Below are 17,571 nucleotides of genomic sequence, written 5' to 3' on the forward strand. Positions count from 1 at the left end.
TAAATTGGACACTCGAGATGGCGAGAGAGATCTGTATCGACTTGTCAAAATCCGAAACGAACGTACACAGGATATCGAACACGTCTGTTGCGTAAATGACAAGAACGGTACTTTGCTTACCAACCGTCGAACTGCGATAGATAGATGGCGAGAATACCTCGAGCAGATTTCAAGAATTTGCTCATCCTCCACTTCCACAATCATTGCCGACATTTGGGACTGTCGGCCAAACCAAAACCAACTGGCCGAGGAGAACCTCCATAGTGGTGGCACCGGGAGGCGTTGTACTCACTTTGGCTTGCCGGCCGTGATGCAGTAGGCGAATGCTCCAAAGGCCTATCTGAAGTGGCAATTTGGTCACGAAACCTTACCAGGGGTATATTGGCACCATGGGAACCGGCATAGCCCCTGGAATCTCATACTTCGAGTGAACTCCCGTTGTATGTGAGTACAGCTCGGTTGTTTGCGGTTGGCCCCCTAGTGGAAGTTTCATGGGGGTTGTGGTTATGCTCAAGCGAGAAGAGACTTTCGGGCCTTGGCGTGGTGTTGCGTTTCAACACGGGTGCCGTACTCCTTAGTTCGGTATAGATTTAGGTAGATCTTGCATCCACCAGTATGAATGCTAAGCCATGCCATGCCATGCAACTGGTACCATTGTTGCTTGTCTCAGCGAGGCTTTGATTGTGGTTACAAAATCAATCCGTGTCATAAGGAGACCGTGGGATTAAGTCTTCCAGACAGGTGCTCACGTAAAACCCTCAAAGACTTAACTCTCAGCGCAACTGCAAGCTGCAAAGCTGCAGGACCTGACGACAATAGCATCTGAGCTCTGGAAAGCGAAGAGCTGAGAATTTTTTAATCGGGTTATTCAGGAAGGAAGAACACCATCTGACTGGCGAGAAAGTACCACTGTTCCAATATGGAAAAAGGAAGGTAGTCGAGCAGAATGTTCAAATTATCGTCCGATCCAATTACATTCCCATACCATGAAGATTTTTGAACGCATTCTTGACAACCGTATTCGCGAAATCAGTGAAATAACCGTAAATCAAGCCGGATTTATCAAAAACTGCGGAACTACTGACGCAATACACGCTGCGCGGTTATTCACCGAAAAACACGATGAGAAGCAACGCCCTCTTTACATTGCATTTCTGGATCTAGAGAAAACATTTGACCATGTGCCACACGAACTCATCTGGTATGCTTTACGACAACACTTAGTACCAGAAAAACTCGTGCGCTGGGTTTAATTGCTCTACCACGATCCGAAAAGTAAAGTTCGAAGTATGGCCGGTGTATCTAAACCGCTTCGTGTATCTGTTGATGTTCATCAAGAAAGCGCCCCCTCACCACTCCTCTTTGTTCTTGTTATATACACCGTCACACGGGATATCCAACGTCCAGCGCCCTACCCACTGCTTTATGCAGATGATGTTTTCCTAGCATCTGACAGCAAAAATGATTTCGAGCAACTTGTCCAAAAATGAAATGATCAAACTGAATTTTTGACGACCGATCCGAATGAAACAGGCACAATCACTGTCAGTGGCAGTGATCTGCCCAGAACTGAAAGATTTAAATACCTCGGGTCAACGCTATCAGCCAATGGAGAACTGCGTTATGAAATTGCTTCACGCATTAACGCAACCTGGGTAAAGTGGCGTTCCACAACTGGTGTGCTTTGTGATCGACGTATCAACGAACGTCTCAAATCTAAAATTTACCGCAATGTTGTCCGTCCTGTCACTCTTCATGGTTCTGAGTGGTGGCCAACTATAAAAGACAATGAACGGCGTCTTGCAGTGATGGAGACAAAGATGTTACGTTGGACTAGTCGCGTGACACGTTTTGATCACATGCGAAATGAGGATATCCGCGATCGTTATGGGGTTGGGCCGATCGTGGGAAAGTTGCGAGAGAGGCGTCTTCGATGGTATGGTCACGCAATTCGTGCCAACGAGAATTCACTTGCCAAGCTTGGTCTGAACATCGAAGTCGATGGTAAACGACCAAAAGGCAGGCCTAAACAACGGTGGCTTGATACGGTGGATGGGGATTTAAAAACCTCGAGATTGCACCCAAATGGCGAAACCGATCACGGCGAGCCGACCCCGCCTGTGAACGGGACAAAGGCTGAAGAAGAAGAGCAAATATTGGATTAGGTTTCTTATGAAAACATAAGACATATTCGTTTTGAGGCCAAGCTCTGGTCAATAAGGCGGATTTGCCCTCAATATAATTCGTAGTCATGTTTTGTTCTACGAATTATATAAAGCAGCACTTAACATCTGCGAGCCGCTACGGTCACGCTGCTCCCAGGGCAGAGGTGAGGCAGCGTCTGACGATTTGCTTCTGCCCTGGTGAGAAACCGTAAAGTCGCCATCGCTTCACTTTTTTTTCACTTTTCATAAGACATATATTAAAAATATTTTAACTTTATTTGATTAAATATTGATTAAAGCGATGTGCAGAATTTGATCGCGGTAGCTTCTCGTCACGGCGCGCGCCGCAACTACCGGGCTGTCAAAAAATAATAAAATATTAAATTCTGAAGTCGTGCCCGTCTGTGTTCTTTCCAGTGCGTTTAAAATGGCGTACATTCGTTTCGCAAATTGCATACAATAGTACTTCGCTTCCGCTAGACTCATCGCTCCCTCCGCTCGCAATTCTCAAAAAACAATCCACGAGTGTTTAAGACTTGACCTAATATCGAGTGCAGGGTCTGTAGAGAGTCTCAGCTTTCCCCGTATACCGGCTCCTTGGGGCTTGCAGCAAATTCTTCGCGATTGGAGGCCAAATAGAACAGGTCGTCTTGTGCTAATGTAGCGGCTCTCAGCGTCCTGTGCAATATTTCGAGGATCTTGGGCTGCAGGTGGTATGTGTTGTCCACGTTTGAAGCGTTGAGTCTAATCCCGAGGAAATGGGAGGGCTCGAACTGCATTCCCTGATCAGTGATTATAATTGCCGGCACACCAAAACATAGAATAAACTTTGGACAAAGCGCCTCGAGACAAGAGTGTGCCGTAATGTCTTCCAAACGTATCGCCTCATTCCTACACCCATGATGATTATCAAGCAATACCTGAAACATTGCGAGTCTTGCAAATGGCCAATTATGTTGAGGTGGGTTGTGTGACCTGAGACAAATACACCTACCAAGAGATTAGATTTTTATCTGCTATTTGTAATCTAGCCTAAAATTGATAGACACTGGGTGGCTTCCTCCAAACTACAATTTTCAGTTTTTAATGTAAATAAATATTTCGGGAGCAACCCGTACAGTACCTCTGTATTGATGAAGGGGGTAAGTTGCTCCCGAAATATAAATTTACTTTAAAAACTACAAATTGTAGTTTCGAGTCCAAATGTCGGCAATGACTGTAGAAGTGGATGATGAGCAAATTCTTCAGTTGAAATCTGCTCGAAGTATTCTCGCCATCTACCCATCGCAGTTCGACGGTTGATAAGCGAAGTACCGTTCTTGTCATTAACGCAACAGAGGTGTTCGATATCCTGTGTACGTTCCATCGTTTACCATCATTCGAAAGCCAAGTATCTCGGTTGATGTACCACTTACCCGGATTGGTGACCCCGAGGGCGCTTTGTGGATCGTGTCTTTCATTTGGTTCCACGATTCTTCTACATTCGTAATGGTCGGTAATCGGGTGAGTAAGATCGTTTCTTCTTTCTTCTCACCAAATCGTCACCATTTAATGCGCCGCAGGCCAGTGCGTTCCTCACGCTATTTTATCGGTGGCTTAATTCGCAGGACGGCAATCAACGGCCGATGTTGAGGTGCGATGGTCTCATAGGGAACGGCTTTGGAATCAGTGACAGTGGTAAAATATCGACGTCTTATGAGAATATAGTCGATTTGCGTTTTACTGTTCCCACTATAAACTGTAGGAAGATGAGATAATCGTTTGTTGAACCAGGTATTCATAAGTACAAAATCATGGGTGTCCGGAAAATCGATTATACGCTCGCCACTCGCATTGCGTGCTCCGAACTGCTTTCCCCCATGGCACCTGTTACTGTCTGCCTTTTCACTCACATGACCATTAAGGTTGCTGGCAATGATGATATAGTCGTCAGCAGGCACGTGATAAGTGTTTTCATCGAGAAGTTCCCAGAAGGCATCTTTCTCGGCATCAGGTCGACCTGTCTGAGGTGGTTACGCGGTGAAGAAGTGAATAATGTGATCAGCTGATATAATGGTGAGCTTCATCAGCCGATCATCAAATCGTTCGACTTCTTTAATGGCGTCACGGAAACCCGCTGGGATGGCAATGCCAACACCATATTGAGTGTGTGGACTACCAAAATAAAGAAGTTTGTAGCTGTTTTTACCTCGTTCGCGTTCAATGTCGCAGCTTTTGGCACCATACCATCGGGTTTCTTGCAGAGCGCAGATATCAATGCGCTTTTTCCGAAGGGCTTTTGTGAGTTCGTCGGTCTTTCCAGTTAGGGTACCAACATTTAGCGTGCAGACACGTATTTGTTTTGCTTGTTTTCTTCGGACTAACTTGCTTACGTCCTGACGCCGTCCATGCGTCAAGAACCCTTGCCCATTTCTCGACAGGACCGGGGCCCCTCCTGCCGCGTCGACTGAGGACGCCCTAGCATTTCTCCGAGGCTTGTGACTCAATCCGAGTATCATGTTTGTAACGACATTATATGCATTTTCTTGGTCGACCTGTCGCGGGACCTGTCACCAAGAGATATCAGGTAGGATTTAGCTTAGTGACATAAGATGAAAACAAAACCTTTTACCTGAAACGCCGAAATTTCAGTATTGCGATTTGTTTTTTATTCCGTACGTTATTATGCGTTCCTAAAGCGACTCATATCCTTTGTGGCTCTTTCCTCATTTATATGCTAGCCACTGTAGATAGAAAGAAATTTTACCCTCTCACTAACGGCACCAATAGTTAAATTTTATTGCATTGTAATTTCTCATTCCGCAAGCAACTTCCTTCCAAAGTGCAATCATTACAATTAAATTTACATGGTTTACATAGCCCTGAACAATTTGAAAATACTAAATTACCAAGTTCTTTCTATTCTGCCAATTCCAGAAAATCGTTTTGCTACAGAAGATTAAGTTATCTTTATTCGAAATTCCAACTGCACGTTCTATTGAACGAATTACGGGAATTAGCGTCACAAAAGGCTGTACCTCATCGTGATTTTTACAATATTCGGTAAATAAATTTCTCTAAAGATGAAGCCACAGATTATAATACTTTTTTATCACAGTAAGGTTGATACTCACATACACGCAGCATCTTGTATGAATCAGAAACACCTATTGCGCTTCATCAAGAAGACCCTAAAGAAGAATGCTGATGAAATTGTCACAATTACCAATGGGCAACCGATGTCGCTACAACAGGTCTTTCAATCAATGAACCTAACAACGTACGACCTCACAGTTGACATGCTGGACGTGCATGCAGATCGGAATACCTTCCATCGCTTCGATAAGTTCAACGCAAAGTATAATCCGATCGGCGAGTCACGTCTCAGAGAAGTATTCTTAAAAACAGACAACTACTTGAATGGCAAATATTTCGCTCATATTATCAAGGTATGTATTTTTCGTATGTGAAGTTACATCAGTAGATGAACGTCCGACTTTGCAGGAAGTATCATTCGACTTGGAGGAATCAAAGTATCAAAATGCTGAGCTTAGATTGTCTATCTATGGGAAATCAAGAGACGAGTGGAATAAGTTGGCGAAGTGGGCTATCGACTACAATGTTTACTCTACAAACATTCGCTGGTTGATTCAAATTCCACGTCTATTGTATGTGTCGGATGACTTGTGTGCCAAACTTCGGCTTTATTAAAATTTCTTTTCTCTATTACAGTGATATCTACAAAACAAACAAACTGATGACCTCATTCCAAGAGTTCATTGATAACATCTTTCTTCCACTCTTCGAAGCTACCAACAATCCTTCGAAGCATCCTGAACTCCACCGCTTTATGCAGTACGTAATCGGCTTTGATTCAGTCGATGATGAGTCCAAACCAGAAAATCCGATATTCGATGGCGAAATTCCACCGCCACAGAAATGGACAGACGAGGACAATCCCCCATACGCCTACTATATTTACTATATGTACGCCAATATGACGGTTTTGAATCAATTCAGGAAGTAAGTGCTTGATTTTCGTGTTGATTTTTGAATCAGGGGTTGATTCTCTTGTTTTCCCTTTAGGGCGCGTGGAATGAATACTTTTGTGTTGCGTCCCCATTGCGGTGAAGCCGGTGCTGTCCAACATTTAGTGTGTGGCTACTTAATGGCTGAAAATATTTCTCATGGTTTGCTGTTGCGCAAGGTGCCAGTACTTCAATATTTATATTATTTAGCACAAATCGGTATCGCCATGTCTCCACTATCTAATAATTCGCTGTTCTTGAATTATCATCGCAACCCGTTGCCCGAGTATTTGGCACGAGGTCTGATTGTGTCGTTGAGTACAGATGATCCGCTGCAATTCCACTTCACTAAGGTAGGTTCCGCATTGATTTACTTATTTAGATTATCTCAGCGAAATGGTCGCAGTGTAGAGGATTTTCACACTCTCACTTCTCGTAGGAACCCTTAATGGAAGAATACAGTATTGCTGCTCAGGTCTGGAAGTTGAGCTCATGTGATATGTGCGAATTAGCACGGAACAGTGTCATTATGAGTGGTTTTCCACACAAGGTAAAGTATTCTTCTACTACAGGTGGCATGTCGACTAACAGGATTTGCGTCCACGTTTAAATTTCAGGTAAAGCAACATTGGCTTGGACCAAACTACACGCGCGAGGGTGTTGCCGGCAACGATATCACACGAACCAATGTACCGGATATTCGTGTTGCCTTCCGTTACGAGACACTACTTGATGAACTCTCGAATATATTCAAAGTACATGAGTTTCCACAAGACAGTTAAGCTTCTGAATTGCTTTTCCAATAACTGACAATGTTTTCCTAAACAAAGAATTTGAATCTTCTTTCACGTGAAGTGTTAATTTAGCCATTCTAGAACTTAAGTCTTTGTGAAGAATCTTAAAACAGTATATTCGCCGTTAGGTTGTTGTTTCCATCTAATATCTTGTAACAAAATCTAAGCCTAATAGCTGGAGTTTTCATATTAACGATAATTTACCGACAACTATCATAATTGAGATTGAACATTATTTTTCGATGATATTATTGTTGAAAAAACATTTTTATGATATAAAAAGTCGATGCAATCCATTAGACTATGTGTTTACGGAGTTGATCCCCACCAAATTCAAGCAATTGCATATAATCAACCACTACTGAATTCAATCACAATTGGTTTTATTAGCTCTTAGCGATATGTGTTTTCTTAATAACTGTTGTGCGTTGTGTTTGGTGTGTCATATATGTTTCGTATAAGCTCCAGAAAAACTACAAACCAACCGGGAAAGGGACAAGACTTTGGGAGATGTGTGCTATTCTCTTTAATTCCAGATAACATTACGAATTTAGTTCTAGCAAATAATTTCAGCTGCTTTTATTGCTTCTGTATATAATGATGAAGATTTATTTTACTTTCTTTTTTTAACAACTAGTTTGTAATTGAATCAATCTTTATAATATGTTTCCTAAGATACATACAGTTGAAAAGTCTATGCTATTTTTTATGAGTGCGAAGATATTTATGAAATATATTGAGAGCATGTTAAACGACGCTTCAAGTTTTCTTTCTTTACTTACAGAATGGTCTGCTTTGTGACAAGGTAGTTATTCCGAAAGGATCTGACAAGTGGTGGTCAGATGTATATTTGACGAAGAATTAATTGGACAATTGGCTATTAAGGGCGGAGGTGTTTCGAAAAGTTGGTTTCAGGGAAAATATGGTCGCAAGTTCTGCTGTTTATTATGTGGAAATGTATATTTATTGAACACTTCTATCCATATTAAGACGTTTTTTTTTATTTATTTTATTCTTAAAGTGTCGTTACTTGTGAAAATTGATATTCGCTTTACAGTTCGGAATCTATCACAAAAGATTTACCCTTAAACTTCAATTGGGGATTCATAGTGCAGTTTACTATATTCTGTGAGTTCATCGAGAGGAAGGTGAACTGCGTTCCACGCTTCAAAGTAATGCATCTCGTGGAAAAACAAACTCGCTCTTAAGAGAAAGTGCGCGCAGAATGTGTTAAATTAAAAGCATTTTCTGGATAGGCTAGTTTTTCATATGAATCTACTTTCATGCCGTGGGGCATGTTATTTTATTACAAAAATATCTGAAATAAATTATTTTTAAGATAACGTGGTTTTAATGTGTTCCTCACCTATTCGGTCGTTTTTTTTCATGCTCAGCTCTTGTAATGAATCCTGGTAAGCTTAATACTATGAAGAAAATTAAATAAAATGATGACATTGTATACCGTCGATTAAAATTTGTAGTAATGGCAGTCAGCAACGAGGCATTGTATAAGAGTAGACCGAATTTCAGTAAGAATATTTGTGAATATCAACAGCAGTTTTTCAGGTCAAAATTCCCGCACACCAGCCCAAACAAATGACTGTGCGTCTAACTATTAGTATTTTACGTAGCAACTGCACCCGCCTTCCTAAAATTACGCGGAAAGAGCGAGACGTAGAAACACAGAAAAGGTAACCAAACAACCAAAACCGTTAAAGCCTACAAAGGAGCAACAGTCGATGACGGCGAGTGGTAAGAACTTTCGGAGCACGAAACCAGCAAGTCAAACCGACTCAAATGGCAACCATAAAGGCAACGCAATTTCTCGGTTCTTGGACCTCCAGCCTATATTTCGTTTGTGTTTCGTAGTAGTGATCACGAATTAATCTCCTTTTCGCGTAATTCTAAACATTAACGGAGATATGAGCGTTTAAAGTTCTTCCCAAGATTCCTCAAAAAATCAGCAATTTTCCTGGCACCCAGACGCCCAACCTGTATACCATTTTGAAGCTCAGACCCTCTCCCGGTAGCAGTCATCACGAATTAAGCTCCTTTTTGCGAAATTCTCAGTATTAACGGAGATATAAGTGTTTAAAGTTTTTCCGAAGCTTCCTCCAAAAATCAGCAATTTTCCTGGCACTCGTTCTCAATATTAACGGAAATATTGCCGTTTAAAATTTTTGAAAAGATTCCTGCACTTTTCGGCCATTTTTCCAGCTCCTAGATCATCATCATCCACGACACAACAACCAGTGACGGGTCTAAGTCTGCCTTAATAAGGAACTCCGGACACCCCGGTTTTGCGCCGTGGTCACCAATTCGATATCCCTAAAGGTTGCCTGGTGTCCCTAAGCCATCGCTCCATGTCAGGCAGGGTCTTTTCTACCATAGATATTTCCCTTTTAGACTTTCCAAGCGGGATCATCCTCATCCATGCGGATTAAATGAGCCGCTCACCGTAACCTATTGAGCCGGATTTTATCCACAACTTAACGATCATGGTATCTCTCATAGATTTCGTCGTTATATAGGCTATGGAATCGTCCATCCTAATGAAGGGGGCCAAAAATTCTTCGGAGGATTCTTCTCTAGAACGCGGCCAAGAGTTCGCAATTTTTCTTGCTAAGAACCTAAGTCTCGGAGGAAAACATGAGGACTGGCAAGATTATTGTCTTATGCAGTACGAGCTTTGACCCTATGGTGAGACGTTTCGAGCAGAACAGTTTTTGTAAACTGAAATAGGCTCTGTTGGCTGACAACAACCGTGCGTGCATTTCCTCATCGTAACTGTTATCTGTTGTGATTTTCAACCTTAGTTAAGAGAAATCATCAACGGTCTCAAAGTTGTAGTCTCCTATCTTTATTGTTCCCGTTTGACCAGTGCGGTTTGATGTTGTTGGTTGATTAGTTTTTGGTGCTGGCGTTGCTACCATATACTTTGTCTTGCCTTCATTAATGTGCAGCCCAAAATCTCGCGCCGCCTGCTCGATCTGGATGAGGGCAGTTTGTACGTCTCGGGTCATTCTTCCCATGATTTCGATATCTTCAGCATAGGCCAGTAGTTGGATGGACTTAAAGAAGGTCGTACCCCTCGCATTTACCTCAGCATCACGGATCACTTTCTCGAGGGTCAGGTTAGGGGGACGCATGATGTCGTGGACCGTTGTTGATGTCGAATGGTCTTAAGAGTGATCCTGCTGCTTTTATCTGGCCTCGCACATTGGTCAGGGTCACCTAGTCAGTTTTATCAATTTCGTCGGAATACCGAATTCCCTCATGGCCGTGTACAGTTTTACCCTGGCTATGCTATCATAGGCGGCTTAAAGTCGATGAAAAGATGGTGGAATTGATATCCATATTCCAATAGTTTTTCCATTGCTTGCCGCAGAGAGAAAATCTGTTCTGTTGCTGGTTTGTCCAGAGTGAAGCCTCTTTGTATGGGCCAATGATGTTCTGGGAGCATCTCTGTAAAGTCGCTTCTCCGCTCGCCGGAATTCATGATAAGTCTCTGCAAGTGCCCGCGTTCTTTGAGAATGCAGCATTACTCGTCATGCAGTATTCTTCTGATCCGTTGCTAGCTTACATTCATCGTCAAACCAGCCGTTCCGACTCTTTTTGCGTCTGGGGCCAAGTATGTTTGTGGCCGTGTTTATGATAACGTTCTTGAGGTGATTGTGAAAATCATTTGTTGATGCTTCATCTCTAGAATCTCTGTTGACTCCGATTATTGCGGTATCCATTTCCTTCTTATAGATGTTGCGGAGGGCTGTGTTGTGGATGGCTTCAACTCCCACCTGATTGTCAGAGGGGATTCTGGGTGGTGTTGTTATTCGAGCTTATATTGGGTTGGGGAAAAGGAAATGTCGCGTTTTGCCAATAGATGGCGGCACTTAAACATATCTTGTGTTGTACTTATCGCATCGGGTCATACTATACGGCGATTTGAAAACGACAATCTGTGCTACAAGTGTTTCTTTGACAGTGTTCTGATCGTACGTTTCAGTCTCAAGTTATAAGGCGTCAAAATGGAGTCCACCAAGCAAGAAATTCGTCATATTTTACGTCTTTACTATCTAAGAGGTAAAAATGCAACGAAGGCAGCCTAAAAAATTTGTGAAAATTATGGGCCCGATACTGTAGCGATTCGCGCGTCAAAACTGGCTGTCAGAGTTTTTTGCAAATAAGGAAGGGTGTTGTAATGATAAATGTGGAATAGGAGATCAGGCCGATCATCCTGAGTGGCCGATACCGACCTAGAGGGCAGAGCTATCCCAAAAAGCTAAACAAATTGGCAAAATTGACCGTGAAGGTCTGCCCACAAAGATTGAAACTCTATCAAAGCGCTCAAAGGAACCCCCCCACATTCCCGAGCCTGGCTAACACAGAGGCGTGCAAGAACGTGTCGACCGAGCACTTTGATAGAGTTTCAATCTTTGTGGGCAGACCTTCACGGTCAATTTTGCCAATTTGTTTAGCTTTTTGGGATAGCTCTGCCCTCTAGGTCGGTATCGGCCACTCAGGATGATCGACCTGATCTCCTATTCCACATTTATCATTACAAATGCATATGAGGTTTGCGACTCCCTTCCCCGAGGGAGCGATTTGTCCAGTTTTTTTTTTGCACTGAACAACGAGGACATTGTGGCTTCATGATATTAGGAGTTCCGCAACCGTAGCAAAATCGACGCAACTCCCCCATACAATCCTGCCATTGGTGTTCTAACTCCCCACAGTTCCAACAACCCCTGGGCTGTACCGCTTCGACCTCTGCTTCGAGCATATCATGGCGACTCGAGCTGCTGCGTACGCCAGAAGGTTCGGTAGCGTCCACTTCCGACAAATGTCGCTTCGGACCCGACCATTTAGCCAATTGGCGTACGGCCAAGCGGTCTTGCTCATTCTCGAACTTTTCAACCCATTCACGCAATTCACGAATTGTCGCTAGGTGAATGGGGAAAATAGCCCGCATGATTTCCGGCCGGAGATTGCGCCGTAGAGTCTCCACTAACTCAGCTTCTTTAGGCGGTTGTTGGAGTCGGGACACCCAACGTCGGACGTCCTTATAAAATTCATTGAAAGGTTCCCGATCCTTTTGAGTCCAGCTCCGAATTCGCTCCCAAAGATCAATGTCCGGCAAACGATCTCGGAGAGCGTCCCGCAGATCCGTCCATTGCGCGTCAGGGTTGCTTTGCCGATACTCCCAATACCAGTCAGCCGCTTCCCCAGAGAACAAAGTGTAGGCGAACTCCAAGAGAAGAGAAAAGTTCCCCTGCAGAGTCGAATGAGTCAAAGATTCGACTCTGAAAAGGAACTTCTCTATTGGCAACGATCCCTCAGAGCCGTCATATTTTAAACCCCACGAGTTTATGATGTGAGTAATTTTGTCTGGGGACATCACGCTGCGTAGTCGTCCTGAGGAATTGGAAGGGAGAGTTAATGGGGGTAATGGCGATGAAAGAGAAACAGGTGCCGGGGGGGCGATCCACTCTCGGAGGATTTTTAAGCGTGGAAGAACGCTGTTCCTCGTCCAGCACCTCCTTCACAAACATGCTTAATCGCGACATTAATCTAGCTTCTAGATATGATACCGACGGTGATTCCGGTGTCACATCATATGGTCCTCTAACCTAAGTCGCCGTGCTAGAAGTTCCCTGTTGGGTGTTGTCTGTCGCTGGATAAGCAGAGTCTTCGCAGGTTGCCGAAAGGCAACGCTGCTTTGTTCGCGCCCCTCGATTATGTGTCGACGCCCAGGCCCCTGCCCCTCGTTCATCTCCATGCGGCATTGGGTCACCTTCATTCTCGGACATTTTGAATGAGAAGAAAAAGAAAATGAATAATGACCAAATAAAAAAAAACCAAATTTATCTGTCAGACAACCCGAAAAATCACAGCAAAATAAAACCAAAAATGCAGTAAAATGACTCCTCTCTCTCCAAATGTTCACTCCATATTCAACTCCCGGATGACCAAAATGCCATCCCAACCTCATAATTTTTTTTTTTTCATCTGTGTGCAGAAAACTTCCACACACAGTGTTTTTCATGAAGAGACAACAATCGAGCTGCTCCCCGTCGCAGAATATTAAAATAAAAGAACAAGCAAAAAGGGAACGCGAGAATTCAATCTTCCTCATCTGGAGTCAGAGAACAAAGTGAAGATGAATCATTGAGGACGGAACGGCACAGCATATAGCCGACTACCTCCGTATTCCATCAAGGATCCATCTCACCCGTCACTTCATCCCTACGAAGAAGAAAGAATATTTAATTTTCTTCAAAATTCCGAAACGAAGAGATAGCCGTTTCACATAAAGGTAGGGAAGGACACTCCTCAGAAGCTCGGACGGCAATACCTTTCAGCTTATAGCCGCAAAGGCCCGTAGATCCAGAGGCTTCTGGGAGGCAATCACCTACGAGACGTTAAGTCTCAAGACAAACACAACAAACGACTAGCTCTTTTGGTATTCTACCAAGGATAGGGCAGGAAACTCTAAGTTACAAGGTGGGAAAGGAAATTGAGGCTTAGCAACACTTGCTTCCGGGGAAAAAGGCGTGAAACCTAAAACTAGAAATCTGAAGACAAGTGTACGTGGAGCCTAGCCGGGAACAATATTGAGAATCTATTGATTCTCTATCCGACACCACCAAACGAAGTTGTGAGCCGGAATAGGCTATCTTCCACTTGATTCATGAAACCTGTAAATAATAAATTAAGCCTGAATCCAGGAAATGTTGGGCCCCACGTTGGGCGCCATTTGTAATGATAAATGTGGAATAGGAGATCAGGCCGATCATCCTGAGTGGCCGATACCGACCTAGAGGGCAGAGCTATCCCAAAAAGCTAAACAAATTGGCAAAATTGACCGTGAAGGTCTGCCCACAAAGATTGAAACTCTATCAAAGCGCTCAAAGGACCCCCCACATTCCCGAGCCTGGCTAGCACAGAGGCGTGCAAGAACGTGTCGACCGAGCACTTTGATAGAGTTTCAATCTTTGTGGGCAGACCTTCACGGTCAATTTTGCCAATTTGTTTAGCTTTTTGGGATAGCTCTGCCCTCTAGGTCGGCATCGGCCACTCAGGATGATCGGCCTGATCTCCTATTCCACATTTATCATTACAGTGTTTTATAAGGGGAGATAACGAAGTTGCCTTCTAAATGGCAACAAGTTTGCGAACAAAACGGCGCATATTTGGCTCAAATCGGATAATTCTAAGTATATTAAATAAAGCGTCAAATTTCGATCACAAATGCGACATTTGTTTTTTCCCCAACCCTATATTTCTAAATTTGCCTCGCAAGCGCAGAGTACATAGTCGTTCGCTTATGTTTTCAAAGCTGATAACAGCAGGTTTCATTTTTTGGCTGACTATTAAACCTACTCCGAGCACATGGTTTACTGGATGGCCGCTATTATATATGGTGTAGTAACTCTTCTCCAGGAAACACGTCCCTGTTCAACGCATCTCCTGTAACGCTGTTATGATATATCAGTCCTATATTGGGACAGGGTATCGGCTAGCTGCGTGGCAGCTTCATCTCTGTACAGGGGAGCGCACGTTCCATGAGAAAATGGGCAAATCGTTACTCCTTTGTCGTTGCCGGGTTCGTCGTTGTGTTATCCGTCCAATTCGAGCCTCCTGTTGTGGCTTCGTAACAGGTTGTTTTCCGTGTAGGGTTGTCAGCCCTACCCAACCCCCAACCTGGAGGACCAGTTGGTACAATTTGTCCCCTTTTCAGGTGCGGGAGACTAGCCTTCATCTTTCTCCGACTGGAGCTTTTCGTTAAGACAGAGCTCCCAGCGGTCACCACGTGGAGGTAGAGATAGGGTTTGGTAGTAGAGCTGTTGGTGTTGGTTCAGCAGGCGTTTCCCAGGTTTAATGCTCCATCGTGGGTACCAATCCACGTTTCACCCTGAGACCTATACTAACCTTTGTAGGTACCGACGTCGAATTTTAATCCTTTTCTCGAAATTCTCAATAGTCTCCCCTCTTCCCAGCATGTATGGCTACTGCTGGCCTCATATATTAGTTCTTTGGTAATTTGTCATGTTTTATGAATTCATTGCTTGCGTGTGACGTGTCGAAATCTGGGTAATAGGTCTTGAATATCCAAATCTATTCAGATCTTTTGTTTTCTGATGAATTATCATTCTGTGGGCTGTAAAATCATGGTTCAAAGTGTGTTTGATGTCATGTTCATTGGGTTTGATAATGACTTTCCATCGATGTCGAGCGCTATACTTCATCAGCCTCACGTAGTTGGAAAAAATATTGATTTGGGAATAAAACGCAACGTGAACTTTTAAACAAAAATATAATTTTTCAGTTTCATCCTTTATATTCTGACTATTATTCCTAGAATATGAACAGTACAATATGTATCCTCTTTTTTTCTGTTGGAAGTAAAAAGTCTGTATACAACTACTTAAAATAGTCAATAATGTAAATTACAAAAACAGCGGTAATAAATACCTACACGAAGACAATCCATATAAAATACTTTGTTCTTACGAGAAAGAAAAATAGAACACGAAGTACATACTAACAACAATGACAAATTGGTGAAGGTTACTTCTGGAACAAGTGTGATGATTTAAAAAGGTGAATTCATTCCAAGTTTAGTTCCAAAATCTAGTCTGGCACGTCTTTGGTAGCGTAGGTTAAATCTAAGTAATTATGAGGAAAAAAATGTTGGTGTGAATGACAAATCTTCGATATTTCGTGAAAAGTGAAAAGGAAATGGTGGATATGTGAAGATCTAGTAAAATGGAATCATGGATTATGAACAAAATCACCCCCGCTCATACTTACTTAATCTCCTGCCATTTACAAATCTCCGTCACAATAAAACTTAGCACACTTGATGTTATCAAAAATAGAACAATGGGCCATACTTTTGGCAATTCATGGATTATGTAATCACTCAACGATACTTGTAGACTGCAAATGATAGAATGGCACACTATGAGCGCTAAACTGCAGAGAATCCAAATTCGGTTTGTACACGGATTCTTGCGCCAGATGAGATGATCACGATGGACAAACGACGCTGATATTATCACTAATGGGAGAAAGAAGGAAGTTGTTAGGAGGGTTTCAGTGATAGTCTATTCTCGGATCGGTGCACGGTACGGTTTTTCTAATGATCTAAAAACACATAGTGTTTGCACTCGTATATTAAAAGCTCTAATCTTACCAAAGTGTAAGACGATTGCCATCAGACAGAAAGATCGTGAGACTTCTAGGTTGCCCTCATATCTTTCTTCGTTTATATCTAGAAATTCCATCGGGTGGCCCATAAATGCACAGTAGGAAAGCATCTAAGAAAGAAATTGAACGGCATTGACTCGGGAATAAGACTTGAAACTTTACACTTTAAAAGAAAACTTACCACAACTAAAATTGGTGTTAGAAATTTACAACCATAGCACCAGATAACAAAGCCAAAAACTCTCGAGTCGAACTTAGTCTGTTTCTTTCCAGTCGCTCGATTCATAATATTCAAATCCAATTCGATTCGAATCAATGCCAAAGATAGTAACGGTACAGCAATACACATTAAGTACAACAAGGTTATTGGTGTAAATATGGGTGGGAGCGATATGCAAGCATTTAACATATTTATGACGGCAAGAGAACACCCGCAACATGCCCAGAACTGTATACAATTCCAAAGGCCGGCCGAGAACCGTCTAGACAACTCAATAATGGCAACAATTGAAAACGGGTCATCACGGCACACAGATATTGAACACGGAATTGAATTGAGCATGCGACTTAAATATATTGGTGATATGGTCATATTGCGAGAAATTAGGTTTGGTCTAATCGATTGGTGTTGTTTTAGGAACCGTTTTTGATTTGCTGATGTTTTCTCATCAAAGTCTTTTCGTTGCTTCGTAACTCGAAGCCTGTTGTTTAGAATGTTCGTATCATCATATGCCGCGATGTCCTGGCAAACCTGGAAGTAAACATTGATATTATGGCTTTGCTATCGCACAACTTAAAGGACTATTACTACAGCGCTGTCATCATTTTAAGAGCCACCTCGTTTGTTGACAAACAAACAATTATTGATAAATCCGATCAATCTGAATGTTTACAGGTTGTTATCATTATAATATACAATATTAACTCTAACTCTTAGAACGGACCGTAATGTGAATCTTGATGTTTCGGGTATGTAAAAACGCCAATCGCTTTTTTATAAGAATCTTTGATTGATACAATTATTTTCCTTGGAAATTTATTTATTGAGCTGAACCAGGCGCTAGAGTGATTGTTCAATGATATATTTAAGTTTTAGTGATATCGGTAGCGGAATTGGATTTAGTAGATTTATAATGAGCGAAAGAGTCTGAAAAACCACCGCTGATGAAGACCGCTTAGAAAAGAAAATGTGGGATCGGCTCTAAACTGCGGCATACATTAGAATAGTGCTTGAATAAAGTGAAGAACAGGGACCATTCCGCGAAGACTGCAGGAGAGCAGCTTATGTGCTCGAAACCCCGCCAAAAAGCCAATATCAACCGAAAAAATTCGCAAAGATCTTTAGAATGAGTTGAAAAACAGCACTCGACTTCAGAAGAAGGTTAGAATTTTTTG

The 17,571-nt window shown here is 42.5% G+C and overlaps 2 protein-coding genes across 8 annotated transcripts in view; one reads left to right on the forward strand and one right to left on the reverse strand.

Annotated features, from left to right (window-relative positions):
• The window catches only part of LOC119657128 (AMP deaminase 2), a 74,922-nt gene extending 66,613 nt beyond the window's left edge, over positions 1 to 8,309 (forward strand). For all 5 annotated transcript variants that reach the window (XM_038063895.1, XM_038063892.1, XM_038063896.1 and 2 more), the window contains 8 exons: positions 5,082 to 5,207; positions 5,263 to 5,593; positions 5,649 to 5,812; positions 5,877 to 6,167; positions 6,231 to 6,525; positions 6,612 to 6,722; positions 6,790 to 6,927; positions 7,751 to 8,309. In XM_038063895.1, the coding sequence (XP_037919823.1) occupies positions 5,082 to 5,207; positions 5,263 to 5,593; positions 5,649 to 5,812; positions 5,877 to 6,167; positions 6,231 to 6,525; positions 6,612 to 6,722; positions 6,790 to 6,927; positions 7,751 to 7,831 (1,537 nt within the window). In that variant the 3' untranslated portion in view covers positions 7,832 to 8,309. The remainder of the gene's footprint in view (positions 1 to 5,081; positions 5,208 to 5,262; positions 5,594 to 5,648; positions 5,813 to 5,876; positions 6,168 to 6,230; positions 6,526 to 6,611; positions 6,723 to 6,789; positions 6,928 to 7,750) is intronic.
• Positions 8,310 to 15,263: 6,954 nt separating this feature from the next.
• LOC119656482 (transmembrane protein 94) overlaps positions 15,264 to 17,571 on the reverse strand; it is a 34,478-nt gene continuing 32,170 nt past the window's right edge. For 2 of the 3 annotated variants that reach the window (XM_038062804.1, XM_038062806.1), the window contains 4 exons: positions 16,358 to 16,927; positions 16,163 to 16,286; positions 15,778 to 16,027; positions 15,560 to 15,632 (listed from right to left, as the gene is read on the reverse strand). In XM_038062804.1, coding sequence (XP_037918732.1) covers positions 15,560 to 15,632; positions 15,778 to 16,027; positions 16,163 to 16,286; positions 16,358 to 16,927 — 1,017 coding nt within the window. Of the gene's footprint in view, positions 15,633 to 15,777; positions 16,028 to 16,162; positions 16,287 to 16,357; positions 16,928 to 17,571 lie in introns of all 3 variants that reach the window. The other variant, XM_038062803.1, reaches the window with a different exon arrangement.

Source organism: Hermetia illucens, chromosome 5 (assembly GCF_905115235.1).
Source record: "Hermetia illucens chromosome 5, iHerIll2.2.curated.20191125, whole genome shotgun sequence".
NCBI classification, from domain to species: domain Eukaryota; kingdom Metazoa; phylum Arthropoda; class Insecta; order Diptera; family Stratiomyidae; genus Hermetia; species Hermetia illucens.